Source organism: Cupressus sempervirens, chromosome 9, assembly GCF_028749045.1.
Source record: "Cupressus sempervirens isolate cs-2001-9-10 chromosome 9, ASM2874904v1, whole genome shotgun sequence".
NCBI lineage: Eukaryota > Viridiplantae > Streptophyta > Pinopsida > Cupressales > Cupressaceae > Cupressus > Cupressus sempervirens.
Window position 1 is genome coordinate 56,561,082 of NC_143126.1, and position 14,816 is coordinate 56,575,897.

A 14,816-nucleotide genomic window follows, 5' to 3' on the forward strand; every position below is an offset into this window, starting at 1 on the left:
CTGTAAGGAGTGGTGTCTTTCTTAACTGACTTCTATCTTCATTTGACAGTTTTAGTGTGTTCTCTTTGACGTTAGGCATGAGCTGAGATAAGCTTAACACTATATATTTGTAGGTGATTGTGGTATTTGACATTCGAGAAAGAGCTTAACAGACAGGATAAGCTCTTTCTAAAAACTTTGAAAACCTATGCTTTGCAGATGGGAATAAGTTCAGGGATGATTGGAGGGAGCCTTAAAATTGCAAACATGGGATATGGGACGGTAGGGTTTGTGCAAATAGGGAAAAAAACATAGGAGACTCCTTGTAAGATAAGACATCATAGAAGTTTTTACAAAAATGAATATGTCAGGCACAAATGCATCAATTATGTTTGCTTAAACACAAATATGAGCTCATAAAAGTTCATCGTTTCCCTCCTATTCTCATTATCCACCAAAAGAAGATGGTATCATATTTTGTATTGTTTCTCTTGAATGAATACATCAAATTACAGTTATATTTAATGCACCATGCATCAGCATAAACTAAAGAGATGCTGATCAGTAGGGTATCTAGCTTCCTATTCTGCATTTATTGGAAACAATTCTGGTTGGATTGTTGACTTAAAACCATTTTTTAGCATTGTGAGAATAGTGCAAGGCTATTGAAAACCATAAATGCTATGTAGTTGGTAAATAATTGTAAATGAGCCGACGGGTAGGATAGTATATATTATTTATTATGTAGCCGACTTATGCCCGATGGGTTCCTTCGGGAACCTTCCGAAAGGCCCTTTGGTGAAGTATTTATACCCCCTTCTGGAAGCATTGTAATCATCTTGTCATATCAGTTCTTATCAAGCATAATGTAATGTCTTTGGCATATGTGAATAATAATAAGAAGTTCTGCTATTCATATCTATTGTTTGTGTGTTGATTTCTTTGCCCAGTACGGTAAACATTTGGTGCCGTTGCCCAATGGACCTGGTACGATGGCAGGCAAATGAAGATTAAATGCCGAATTAGTTGAACAAGAATAAGAATAAGTTGAAGGAAAAGGATGAATTATGCGCAGCGTAGGAAACTTTAATTTTGGCACATTAGGCTGAACGCAGACGAAGATTTCAGCAAGTTACCGACGGCCACAGAAGCACTGAAAAATTGTTGGAAGAGACCCGATAGTGGCTCGATTTGGTGGAAGAAGTAAGGGAAGAGTTTTTGAACCTGTGTACGCCAAGGGAAGAGAATCTAGACGGAAGGGGATCAACTCGCACGGCTCGGAGTGCCGAAGGAGCACGAGTGTGGAGTGAACTCTTCGTCCGAGATATACTTTTGGAACAGATAGCTTCAGAAAAGCCTTCTTTACAAAACAACGCGGGTGTCGAAAACAGTGTGGGTGTTGGGAACAACGTGGGTATCGAAAATAGCACGGGTGTTGGAAACAGTGTGGGTGTGCAGAACAGCGCGGGTGTGCAGAACAGCGCGGTTGTGCAGAACAATGCAGGTGTGTAGAACAGCGCAAGTGTGATACAAAACAGCACGGGGGTGCAAAACAACGTAGTTACACAACAAAACCTACAACATCTAGTAATAATGGCAGGACCAAAAGAAAAGTTGCCTAAATTTGATGGTGAAGGAACTGCCAATCCGATCCGACATTATAAAACATGTGAAACGATTTGGAGGGCAAATGGCATAACAGATACAAACGAATGGATCCGACAGTTTCCCGCTATCCTACGGGGTGTTGCAATTGATTGGTTTACTGAGATAGATCCACAAAAAGTTAAACAGTTGGGATAATATTAAGAAGGAATTTATTGCAGAATTTCAAATATTGCGCGACGATAATGAGATTGTAGCAGAGATATTCAATACTAAGAAGGGGAAGAATGAAACAGTCTGAGTCTTTGCCAGGAAGTTAAAGGCCCTGATCAATAAAATGGAGAATAAGCTGGCTGATGGGCTACAAAAGAGATGGTTCATTGAAGGCCTTCGCCCAAAGCTGCGAAAGAAGATGAAGATTGTGCCACCATCGACATACATTGAAGCGTACAATCGGGCAATGAACCTCGAAAGTGACCAAAAGATAAAAAAGAATAAGAAGAGCAGCTCGTCCGATTCAGATGACGAAGCGTCTTCAGGAGAAGATAGCAGCGATGATGAGGGCAGCAACAAGAAGGTCCGTGCCCTCCAGAAGGACATGATTCAGATGATGAAGGAGTTCAAGAACATGAATAAGGAGACTAAGGGCAATGAGCTATGGTGCACGAAGTGCAAGAAAGAAGGCCATACAAAGGGATCCTGCCCGAAAGATCAATTTTGTGAGATTTGCCAGATTTTGGGACACTCGATAAAGGAATGCCCTTTCAACCTGAAATCAAGAGCACCACAACAAGTGTTCCTCATGTAGGAAGCATCCGCGTCAAGAGGGAGCGGGAACACTAGTACGGAAGGTGCCACATCGGGTGGATACAGAAACAACCGACACGGTCAAAACAACAACAATAGCGGCAACAACAATAATGGTGGAAGAAGTCGAATTCAGTATGATGTGAACAGCCGACCGATAGTCCAATGCCGCGCATGCAATTTGTGGGGTCACTTCGCCCGAGAGTGCACAATGGCGAACACACCGACGTTGCTATGCCAATGGTGTGGACCTAGCGATCATGACGATGCTAAGTGCCCGAAGTCTGGAGTAAATTTGATTACCGTCGGGACGGACAAGGAAGAAGTTCTGGCAATCACTCGGAAGCAGGCGAAGCTATACCTCGATCCGACGGAGGAAAAGAAGAGATTGGAGGAAGCACGGGCAGAGATCCAGAGAGCAACACAGATAGAAACGACACACTTGAAGGACACGCTTGGTACCTCCGTACGGAATTGCGCAGATAAGAACATCATACGACAAATATTGCAAGCCGAGGTGCTCGTCAGGATAAATGATCTGTTGCTCACTATGCCTCAACTCCGATCGGCACTCACAAACATCGTTCCCGCTGCTAAACTACCAGAAGAACATGGAAGGGAGCAGGAAAGTGGAGCAAGTACAACGGACAAAAAGAAGGAAAGTGGCGCAAGTGCAAAAGATTCGATGCTGTTAGCCCTCTCATCTGGATGCCATTTGGCAGTCGTCGAAATGGGAATTCTCGGGACTGTATTGACGGAAACGATTGTGGACGGAGGGTCTAGTGTCAATGTGTTGCCTGAAGACACCTGGAAAAGGTTGGGACAACCGACATTATGGCCTCCTACATTCCAGCTGCTAACGGCCGATCAACATGGAATCAAGCCATTGGAAGTCTTGACAGCACAACCAGTGATGATTGGAACACAACCATTCTTGTTGGATTTCGTCGTGATCCCACTGAAGCGGAGAGGATATGATGCCATTCTGGCCCGGGGGTGGCTGATACAAGCCGAGGCGAAGCACGATTGGAAGAAAAATACTTTATCACTTGAAAGCAAAGGGCGGAAGTACGTCATCGATCTACACACTCAAATGGTCGGGGAAGAAGCTCTATCGTGAAATTCCAAAGAAGAAGAGGATGAAAGGAGGCAAAATATGGAACCAGATCATCTTGCGGTTGGAAGGAGGATCAACAGACGACGATCTGGATTCGGTGAACGGTCTTTACCATTGGCAGATAGAGGACTACGAACTCTTTCCGAGTTGTAATATGTTAAGGGTCGACGAAGGTAAGAAAGAAGAAGGAAATGAATGTGCAAAGGAGCATAGAGAAGCCGAAGAAGGAAATGAATGTCTGAAGCAACACAGAGAAGCCGAAGAAGGAAAGGCGGGTATGACTGAAGCTGAAGGAAAGAACATACAGTACGAACCCAAAAAAAGGAAAGATTCTACCGTACGACCACATAGAAAGAAAATGTTACGTCGAACCACAGATATAGCAGAAAGGTGTCGGCAACAAGGGAAACACATCATACGGTCTACGCAGGAAACAAAGAGGAAGGGTTTAATAAAAGTTGTAGTAGTACGGAGTGGAGATGTTATTGATGGCAAGAAAGGGCAGTTGACGGAGTCCATGGTAGCGAGCTTTGGGAACAAATTGGGCGTTATGGAGATGACACAGAACAGGCATAGCAGGTTTCAACTCGGACAGTGGGTGTTGAAGTACGACGACCGAAATAAGATCAAACCAGGCAAGTTCAAAATTAAAATGCCGTACCAGATTCGAGAAGTGGGCGATAACACAGCAATAAAACTATGGATGCTAGAGGGAAAGGAAGTGGTTGACGTAGTGAATAGGTCGAAGTTGAATGTCTACCATGAAAGAAGTAACGCACCTGCATGGACGAACAACTGAGGAAAACTCGACCATAAATATTGTATATATGTAAAATTGAAAAAAAAAAAAGAAAAAAAAAAGAGGGAAAAAATAAGAAAAAGAAAAGAGTCAAAAAAAAAAAGGGAAAAATTTAAGTGTGAGAAGCCACCGTACGGATTTCTCAGGTAACCATACGGCTTTTGACCAGCTCTCCACCGTATGGCTTTTTTCAAAGTCATTGTACGGCTTATAATTGCTCACCATACGGATTTTTCAATGAAGATGTAGTGTACGGGTTTTAAAAGGCTACTGTACGATATTTAGCGGCAGGTTTATGCATGGATCTTTTAATGCAGTCACCGTACGGACTTCTCAGATGAAGTGTAATCGTACGGATTTCTTAGATGCAGTTAGATAGGCACCGTACGGATTTGGAATTTCCTTTCAGGGTTGCGTACGGATTTGGAGCAATCATTGTATGGATTCTGAGACCAAGTTACCGTACGGATTGTTAAAAGCTTGTGTACTGTACGGATTTTCAACTAATCAATTTTAGCAAGGTTCAACGTTTGGCGTTTCCAGCCTAAACCCCTGTACGGATTTGTGAAGACATTGATCTGGAGAACCTCTATCATGCGGATTTTATTTTCCTTTTAGAGCACGATCTTCAAGTTTCTAAGCTTGAGGTTTTGGCGTATGGACCTTGAAGATTATTGTCGTACGAAATTGCAAATTGAGCTTCTAGTTTGTCCATGCGGACTTTGCAAAATAGGTTGCTTGCTGTACGGACATGTTCAGAAGAGGAAGGGAGGTTTTCTTAACAAAAAATAAAAATAAAAAAATGTTGACAAATCAGGAATGCTCAGAATGAGTAATAGATGATGCCATAGGGTAGAGGAAGAACCAGCGGTTGCCAGAAAGAGTGTGGCATCAGAAGAAATCACAAAAATAGTGTGTTCCATGCAATTTTGTGTGGGTTTCGGAATGCTGATTTGGTCTTGGCGGTGAGGGGCGCTGCCCCTCGACCCCGCCTTGTATCACAATAGGACCCCATAGGGGCGTTGCCCCCTAGACCCCTAGTTGTTGCGTATATCAGTCATGGGAAGTCTGATCCGTTGATGAGACCTGGAGCTGCTGCAGGCATGAAGCCTCTGTGCACTAGAGGCACTTGGAGTAGGTGTTGGATGTGAAGCTGTCTTGGTGGATGCATGGAGAGCTTGAGAGGAGTTGATCATCTAGTTGAAGGTAGTGTAGCGACACTTGGCTCAGTGGACTCACAGTTGGAAGTAGAGAAAGCAGCACGAGTGGCTATCAAGGTCAGCTAAGGAGATAGTATTGTGTTAGCAGAGGCTACAGATGCAACGTGGTTTGGAAACCAGTTTGGCGCATGCACAGGACGAATGTGAGTGATGTGGCAGATCTATCTTGTTGTCGCTAGTTGTTTGAGTTTTGTTATGTAGTCGTCAGGAGACGACTTTTATTTTTGGGGGGGATGATGTAGTCGGTAAATAATTGTAAATGAGCCGACGGGTAGGATAGTATATATTATTTGTTATGTAGCCGACTTATGCCCGACGGGTTCCTTTGGGAACCTTCCGAAAGGCCCTTCAGTGAAGTATTTATACCCCCTTCGGGAAGCATTGTAATCATCTTGTCATATCAGTTCTTATCAAGCATAATGTAATGTCTTTGGCATATGCGAATAATAATAAGAAGTTCTGCTATTCATATCTATTGTCTGTGCATTGATTTCTTTACCTAGTACGGTAAACATGCTAACCTGAGGAGAAAACACTTACAGGGCACTAGTGCTAAATGTAACAAAAGAAATGATTGCTTACTTCTGTGCTAGCAGAATCAAGAAATGGGAAAAATGATGGCAATGGAAGTATGATAGAAAATAGGGTGAGACAAGGTAGCTCAGGAAATGGGAAACAAAGTAGGGAGTCTCAATGTGCATGCATATAATTTTGTAAATATAACTTTTTACTTTCTGATTTTTAGCACACAATTGTACTAAGCTTACTATAACTATATACTATGTTAATATATGAGACAGTTATTGGAGTCCGAGCAAGGCAGATACATTTATTTTAGTAGATTTCTATGGAACTAATAATGCTTGTTTTCTTCATTCTAAGTTCATCTTGTGGCTAGAACTAGATTATAGTTTGAACTATATTCAAAGGAGTCCGAGCAAGGCAGATGGACCATAGTTAGAAGACTGCTTTTACTCTACTGGTTTCCTGATGGAATTAATACTGCTTGTTTTAGTCCTTTTAAATGAATAGAGTGGCTAGAGATAATTAGTTTATAATATAAATTATAAAATATCGAAAGGACCTTTAATGAACTATTTTGTAAGCATACTGTTATCAAGTGGACGGCATAAAGTGCTTTCAGTTCATACATAATGATTTTTCAGACTACCTCAGAAAAGACTCCTATTTTATATGTGTTACTTGAACTTCATTTTCTTCTTAATAATTTCTTTTCTAGCTTCAAACATATATAAGATGCTGATTTTCTAAATATATATGGAATTGAAAAAAAGACATGTAAGGATACATTTGTTGTTGTGAGCTGATGCATTCTAGCTTTCAAACCATTGTATCTTTAAACTATAGAAGAAAGAGAACTGATAATGAAAATAATTGATTCTAAAACAACAATTTGTGTTGTGCAGATTTTAAATGTTGATCGTGATTATAAAGATGTTGGAGTTGCAGAATTTGCAACTAGATCATTTGTTGTGAGAAATTGCTTAGCTAATGCTAAATCAGATGTCGTGCTATCTGCCTGGAACCCACCTACAGAGTGGGGAAGGTATTAATTCTGTATCATGAAATATCATGCTTTTTATTTTTTATTTTTCTTTTGGTGGTTCAATCCAGCTCTTGCCTCTTGTTTTTTTTCTTTCATATATGCTATTTATGCAAATCATGTTACTCAAAGTAGTTATGTTAAATATTACATTAAGAATGGGCATTGTGCCAACATTTCTGTAGTGTTTTATCATTAGCATGTTTAGATTAAAGTGCACCATGGCATAAAGTTCACTAATTGTATATTAAACCACAGCACTGTAATTAATTGGATTTGAACTCTCTTCTGATTTTTGAATCAGATGGATTATGTGCTGTGATCAAGAGATGGGGAGCTCCAGAAAGGAAAACTTATGAAAGTTGTCATAGGGAAGGCAAGTGAATTCATGCCATATTTGAGATCTTTGGCCTGAAGCCATTTATGATCTAGAATATAAAGCTTCCAAACAGCTTGCAAAAGTCATCTATTAAAATAAAGGGCAAGGGCCAAATATAATGGGTAATCTGGAATACTATACGGGAATCAGTGTCCAAAATGGCGAACTCCCTCCAAAGGTGGGTATCTCCAAAGGTTTTTGTGGCATAATGGAAAGTCCCAAAAATCTTTTGAAGGCCACAATTAAAAGGTTGAGAACCTTGGTGTCATACAGTGTCTCATTCATAATATGCTTAGCCTCCCTGGAGGTGCCTTTTTCCACCTAGCCACCTGTGCCCAGAAACTTATACCTTTGCTCAACCTTTTTGGTTTGACTGTCATTAAGATTTTCGTTTTTCAGATTCTCGTGCTGTTTTGTAAGCTTCAAGTTTTAGCCTTGGATTTTGAATACTATCATAATTGCTGAAAACATTGGACATCACACATTGGGAGTGTGGGTGTAATGTCCCCTTCTTCGTGCTAGGCCTTACTGGCACCTTGTTGGTCTATCTTTCGATCTGGATAGGCTAACGGCATTAATCTTGAGGATGCTAGCCATTCATAGGAATCTATTTGGTTTCATTGGGGAAATATTTAAGTTGTGGAGCTTTTTCTATAGTTGAGTCACTTTATTTTATAAAGTTACTTTATGACTTAAAGTCATTTTATAACAAAAGTAACTTAAATGACTGAAAGAAGAAAATGGCTTTTATCCCACATTGCCTACTTGTTTGTATTTCCCCTCATATCGAGGTTATAAAAGCAATGAGCTTCATTGGGATTGACACCATGAAAATATCATATTGATCAAAATACAAAGGGTTGCTTAAATGTGACTGGATATCTTAAGGACAAAAGCCCTTGAGATAGTGGAGAAGTTGGATGTAGCCCCAACAACTCATCGAAGGCTTCATTCATAACCAGACGTGGAGCTGTACTCAGTGTTTCATCATAGTGTGGACAACATTCAGAACTAAGTCATTCCACAAACACTTTTAGGCAGAGATTTGTTGGGCTTAACTAGGTGTATTCAAGTCAATCGGGCAGGTGCTTGTGAGTGACCATTTCTACTATCAGAGAGCCGTGAGGTAGTATTGCAATAGCAGGTAGGCCGACTCCTACCATGAAGTCTGGGAGTATCAATGCTACATGTACTTACCATAGAATGAGAGGGAATAAGAGGCCGACTTCACAGTGAGGAAACCACGGGCGGACTTGTGGGTAGCACCACGGGAGCAGCAGGTCCGTGTAACACCAGTCCAGTCGGGAGCATTAAAACGTTAAGCCAGACCTTAGAAGTCTGAACCAAGTTGTCTGTCACGGACTCTATCCAAGGATATGGGTTGCGTGAGAAGGTAGACTCTACACTACAACACCGGGTGCCTTGTTACTTGTTTTATATTTGTTTATGTAAAACGTCCGGTTCCTGAGTACAGTCCCCTACATGCATTTATTAAATATTGTTGCTGAATGATTATATGGAGTATAACTCGAGTAAATGAATGTTCAGTTGAATGTATTTGAAAAAACATACTGCAAAACTATGAGGCTCTTAATCATTTATGCTATTATATTTTTGTTCCATCATATTGTGGAAGAGTTAGAAGTGCTGAGATAGAATCGTGACCACCATTTCTAACCTTAGGTTAAGTCTGATTAGAGGCTATTGCTGTTGCTATACGGCTTCGATTATTACAGTGGTATCAGAGCCACAAGACTTGCCAACTTGTGTGTAAACTTTTGGAGTTGCAAGTTGGTTAAAACAAGAAAAATGTTAGATAGGTATGAATAGGAAGCCATATAATTTTGGTCACATCCGACTTGAACAAGTGGGATCTTCAGACTAGATTGATATTGAGGACAGTTACATAGTTGATGAGGAGTTAACCTTTGAGAAAAGCATAGAGGTTGAAGAGGCTGAACATGTACAAATCATTCAAATGGCTTACGATGCAAATGAACAAGAACGAGAAGTGAGGGAAACCTTGTGCGCTATGAGAGATAGACAATAATATCACCACTGGACTTCAACAACTTACAGGTGCTATGCATCAACTAGCTCGGACATATAGGAGAGCACCGAGTCATCACAGTGAAGGTGGTAGTGTGGCAGAATCACCTCGGGCTGCTAGGGCCCTCACATGGAACATTGATAGGCCATTGATGCCCATTTTTGTTGAGAATAATGCCGAGGAAGAGGTAGCCCAATGTGCAGTAGCAGGCTTACTTCCGAATAATGTTATGGCTATGTATGATGAATGGGATTTGTTTCCTAATCCGGTGAAGTAGAATTTGACCTTTATTCAATGCATGAATCAAAAAAGGGAGTCAGAGAGGACACAATAGGACAGGAGGCCTAGGGCACATAATAGAGACTTGAAGCATGCTATGGACAAATTATCACTCCCCAATTTTGATGGTAGTAGTTGTAGTCAGTAAAGTTATAAAATAGCCGACGGGTAGATTAGCATGTTGTCAGTAAATTTATAAAATAGACGACTGGTAGATTAGGATCCGAAAGGATGCGTGACGGTTGAGTCACCCTTTCGGAATGGTATATGTACACTGTCCGGAATGGACTTTGGATCATTGTTGTAATCATCATTGGAAGCACTATGTAATCTCTTCGGCATATATGGGAATAATAAAAGGAGTACTGCTATGTTACATGTTCTTGTCTATTGTTTGTATGCATTAAACTATTTACCCCGTACGGTAAACATTTGGACATCGAATCACAGATGCCTTCGCAAGGGTAAAATACATTATGTCGAGGTTCTTTTGGAAGAGGAGGATGAAATAAACTTGTTTGGTTATAACTAAATCAAGCATCAATCTCTTTCACATTTCAATGGTTTGACATTTTGTCAAACACTTTGCAATCAAGCTCTGATACCACTGTAATGAACTCTGTTGGCTCTTAGACAATTTGTGCTGAAGAATTAAAGTTTTTTTATTGTTTTTGAGGTTTTGCAAATTTTTAAACAACAATATAGCAAAAAAATGGAAGATATTGCAATAATAATTTCAACTCAAATATTTGAATATTACATAGGGAATATACAGCTGAAAATTCCAGTTTTTAATATCAACTTAGATGCTGAGTATTTTCATAAAATACCAACAACACAATTGATAAAATATCTCCTATTGTCTAAATCAACAATACTGAGAAAAATTAGAAGTTACACTCCATGCACTAGCAGGTAAGACATACCTTGAAACCCTCTAAAATGAAGACTAGCAACAACAAAATAATTCTTCAACAAACAAATGCAACTGCAGATTTGGAAAACGCTACTCCCAAAGTGTAGATAGAAAATAACACCCAACAATAGATATAAATTGACACTCAACTAACTCCAAATTAATTAGCACATAATTTGGTATAAGAATTCCAGTGATTCCCTTCACAAATTCCCGAACAACCTCCAGCAGCAAGTAAAATCAAACTTCTCCTTAGCAACAGTTAATACAGTAGGAGAAATGACAAATCGAATACCTCAAGACAATTTTGCCTAGCAATCTCGTAATAATTCTCAGAAGTGAATCGACAATACTTAAGTTGTAGATCCCAAACCCTTGTACTTCAGCAAGGACATGAAATTTCAGAACTTAAGAAGTGTCACAAAGACAACAAAGAAAGATAAGATAATCAAATAATCGGATGCTTTTCTCATCAAATGTCCTCACATTTATAATCTCCAAATGGCACCAGTTTCCCAAAATAACTCCACTTAAGAAGCTTCCTCCACACAATATTAAAATATTATAAAGTGCCATCAATATAATTTATTAATTGCTTTTGGCTCCAAAAATGACCTTTTCCGCCATAACATAATATTTTTACACACAAGACCATTGTTTCTTGTTTCCACGATTTAAAACTTTTCGTCTTGGTTCCAACGAGCTATGATATTGAGGTGACAAACCAACAACACTAACAAAAATAGCAATCTCAACGTATTTAGATGAATAATAATAATAATTCACTTGTCTTGCAAAAACAATTGAAGAGGCATCGAAATTGAAATCTAACAACACCAAAGTGATCCTGATGATAAAAGATGATGAATGAATTTGATGGGGTGACTTACTATAAATAGACACTCCCTCCAAGATTCTTGGAGCTTGTTGGGTGGATATTTTGCAACCGACAGTTTTGGGTAAAAATTCAATCGCAAAATAAGATGACTAGCCACAGCGTGTGAGACAGAGTCTCTCCTACCTTAAAGGGAAGGCTCCCCCTTCTCACTGTTCTTTGGATCAACTCAAGGTAAGCAAGAAGTCGAGAGATCTTAAATAGGGTGTTACTAATATCCTTTCTTCTTAACTTTCAAGAAAGGATCCACTTACTTGTAGAACGAATAATGGGCAAGGTAAATCTCTAACTACACTTCTATCAAGAGTTGGAAACAGTGATACCGATAAATCTTCACTAACTCAAAGTCTAGCTAAAACATACCGGTTTGGCTCTAAGTCCGATCGTACTTTTATATGGTAAAAGTTTTACAATTAGGGCACAAAGACTCCTAAAAGTAAGAACAATATAACTATTTTGCGAATTAAGATGAAAATACAAGCCACAGACAAAGCTTCTAGCTATGGATTTTCACAATTGTTCCTGGTCAAAGCTCGGGCTTCAATTGTTTCTTAACTCTCTATGCTCTTTTATTGAACACACAATAATAACATGAATCAAGACAATAGGCACAAATTATAGTCAAAGCTTCTAATTTGTTCTATCACAATTGCTTCTAGTCAAAGCTTCAAATCCAATTGCTTCTTTTATTCACTTTTCTCCCAAATTCGTACTAGACAATCAAATTTATGCTTGCATAAATGTGGCAGAGCTTTCTTGCATACAACAAAAGATAATTTTTACAATGAGGGGGCACTCCTTTATATAGGCACAGGAGTTGAGAAAAAGGGGGAGGAAAAAGTGGGAGCAACTCAACCAACTTTGACCAAGTCTAACTACAGAAACTAAAGGGTTACATGCAACTGCACATGCAACTCGCATTGCATCTTTTACATACACATGTAATTCGCATTACATGTAATTACACTTTTTCATGTAATGCATCTTCTCCAACTACAAACATGAAAGAAGAAGAAAGAAGACAGAAGAGAAAAGAACAATTCTGAAAGGCCTTGTACTTGACGATGCAATCCTAGATGATAACATTGGGAGTTCCTGTACCTTGTACTGTTGCATTCACGTTGATAACTATAGTGTTGCGTCTTTTGACAACCTCTAGCTCTCTTTGATGAATTGTCCATTATCATGTGGAAACTTGATGTGATCCATCTTTTCTCGCTCAAGTTGTTGTGAATTCTCTTTTGTCGATTAGCACAAATTGGAGTCTTTGACACTTTGGAAACCTTCTTGATGATGTTCAGATATACACTCGAAACAACTTTCCATCAGCACTTTAACTCCCTTTTTTTTCTTTTTTTTGTGAAGTAAAGTGCTTGGTGCATGAGAATGCGTGTAAATGGAGATTGCCAATTTTCAAAAAGTGACTTGGGCTTTCAAGATGTCACTGTACGAAAAATGGATTACATGTAAATGCAACATGTAACAAAAGGTGGAGGGTGAAATGAGATGCAAGTGTGAGTGAAAGATACGCTTTACATGCATATGCGGATGAAGGCTAAGCTGGAAAGCATGGAAAGATACAGAAACATGTATTTGCTCATGGAGATGTGAATGCATATGGAGAGGAGAAAATGACATCTTTTTGACTTTTCAAAAAGTGACTTTTAGTCAAAATTGGACCTTTTGGATGCAATTACATGTAAGGCATTTCGTGAAATCGTGTCATGCGAATGGAAGCGAAAAATGAGATGGATGAAAATGAAAACGGAGAATGGGATTACATGCATATGCGGATGGCGAATGGGATGAAAAACATGTAATCGCATTTGTCGGATGAAATGTGAGATGTAATGACATGGAAACGGAAAGTGGAGTGAAGTGAAACGTGCTCAAGTTCTTGGGAAAGAACTTGCAATTTCTTCCAAATGGAGAAAAAATCGAAATGCAAACAAGCAAAACATAAAAACAAACACAAAAGAAAAACATACTTTTGAAAACAACTCAAAACATGTCAAGAAGGAAACCACTTCAATATGAAAATTCGAATTTGGAGTTTGGGAAAATTCCAAAAGTGTGAAAATGAGAGTTTTCATCCTTTTTAAAGGCAAAATGCACTTTTCATGGCATATATATGGACAAATGGGCAATTTCAAGCTAAAATATGCATGGAAATAGCAAGATTAGCACAAATTAAATAGCAAGAAAGAAAGAGTCCACTTGTATGAAGATTAAATGCCAAAAATGAAGGAGAAAGAGCCAAAATAGCAAGTTTTGTAGACTTGAGACAAATTCTCCCTTAAATCCAGATTTTCAAACAATCTTTTGACTTTTTCCGCACTTGTATGTAATGGACATTCAATGGTCGGATTTGACATGAAAGTGCCAAATAAATGGTCTCTAAAGACAATATCATGCATTTAAAACTCAAAAACAATCCCTCTTGATCAAAGGTATGGGCTGGAAATGCATTTTTTGAGTTTTTTGAACAAAAATATGACTTTTTTATTGAAAAATCTGGGCCATTTTTGCAAAAAGTGACTAAAAAATGCATGTTTTAAAGCCATTTTTGACTTGTGAATGCAAAAACGACTTCCCCAAATGGATATACATGGATCAAAATGCAAAAAAGTGGCTTCAAAACAAATAAAAGTGGATTAAAACTCCAATTTTCCGGGCATTTTAAGCAACAACGTGTTTCTCCAAGCAAAAATGATTTGGTTTTTTAACACCAAAATAATGATCACAATGTAATGGAATCAACAAATAAGGTCAAAACGATTTGATTCCAAGCAAAAATATGTTCCAAATTTGAAGATTTATGGAGTTTTTTGCAAAATTGTGCCTTAGCTTGGGAGTTTTGAACACATTTTTGGGTGCAATATACTGATTTTTGATGAGGGCAAAATGATCACCTCTCCAAAACATGATGAATGCAACTGATTTCATTCAAATCCATGGAGAAAATCAAAAGTTATGATCAAAATAGGAGGTTTTTGGAGCAAGAACATGTTCTCTTCACATAATAGGACATTTTTATGTTCATTACATATTTTAAAACATGTTGGAAGGCAAAAAAGGACCTTTTTGAGTCCAATGCATGTTTTTAAAATATGTCTTGAGATATAATCTCACTTTTTGAAGCCCATTACATATTTTAAAATGTGCAAGTCTCCAAAATCTCACTTTTTTGAGTCACTTACATATTT

The 14,816-nt window shown here is 38.8% G+C and overlaps 1 protein-coding gene across 3 annotated transcripts in view; it reads left to right on the forward strand.

The window, feature by feature from the left end:
• LOC149537618 (protein SABRE-like) overlaps nucleotides 1-14,816 on the forward strand; it is a 264,963-nt gene that overhangs the window by 143,033 nt on the left and 107,114 nt on the right. For all 3 annotated transcript variants that reach the window (XM_089798989.1, XM_089798990.1, XM_089798991.1), the window contains one exon: nucleotides 6,955-7,094. In XM_089798989.1, coding sequence (XP_089655115.1) covers nucleotides 6,955-7,094 — 140 coding nt within the window. The remainder of the gene's footprint in view (nucleotides 1-6,954; nucleotides 7,095-14,816) is intronic.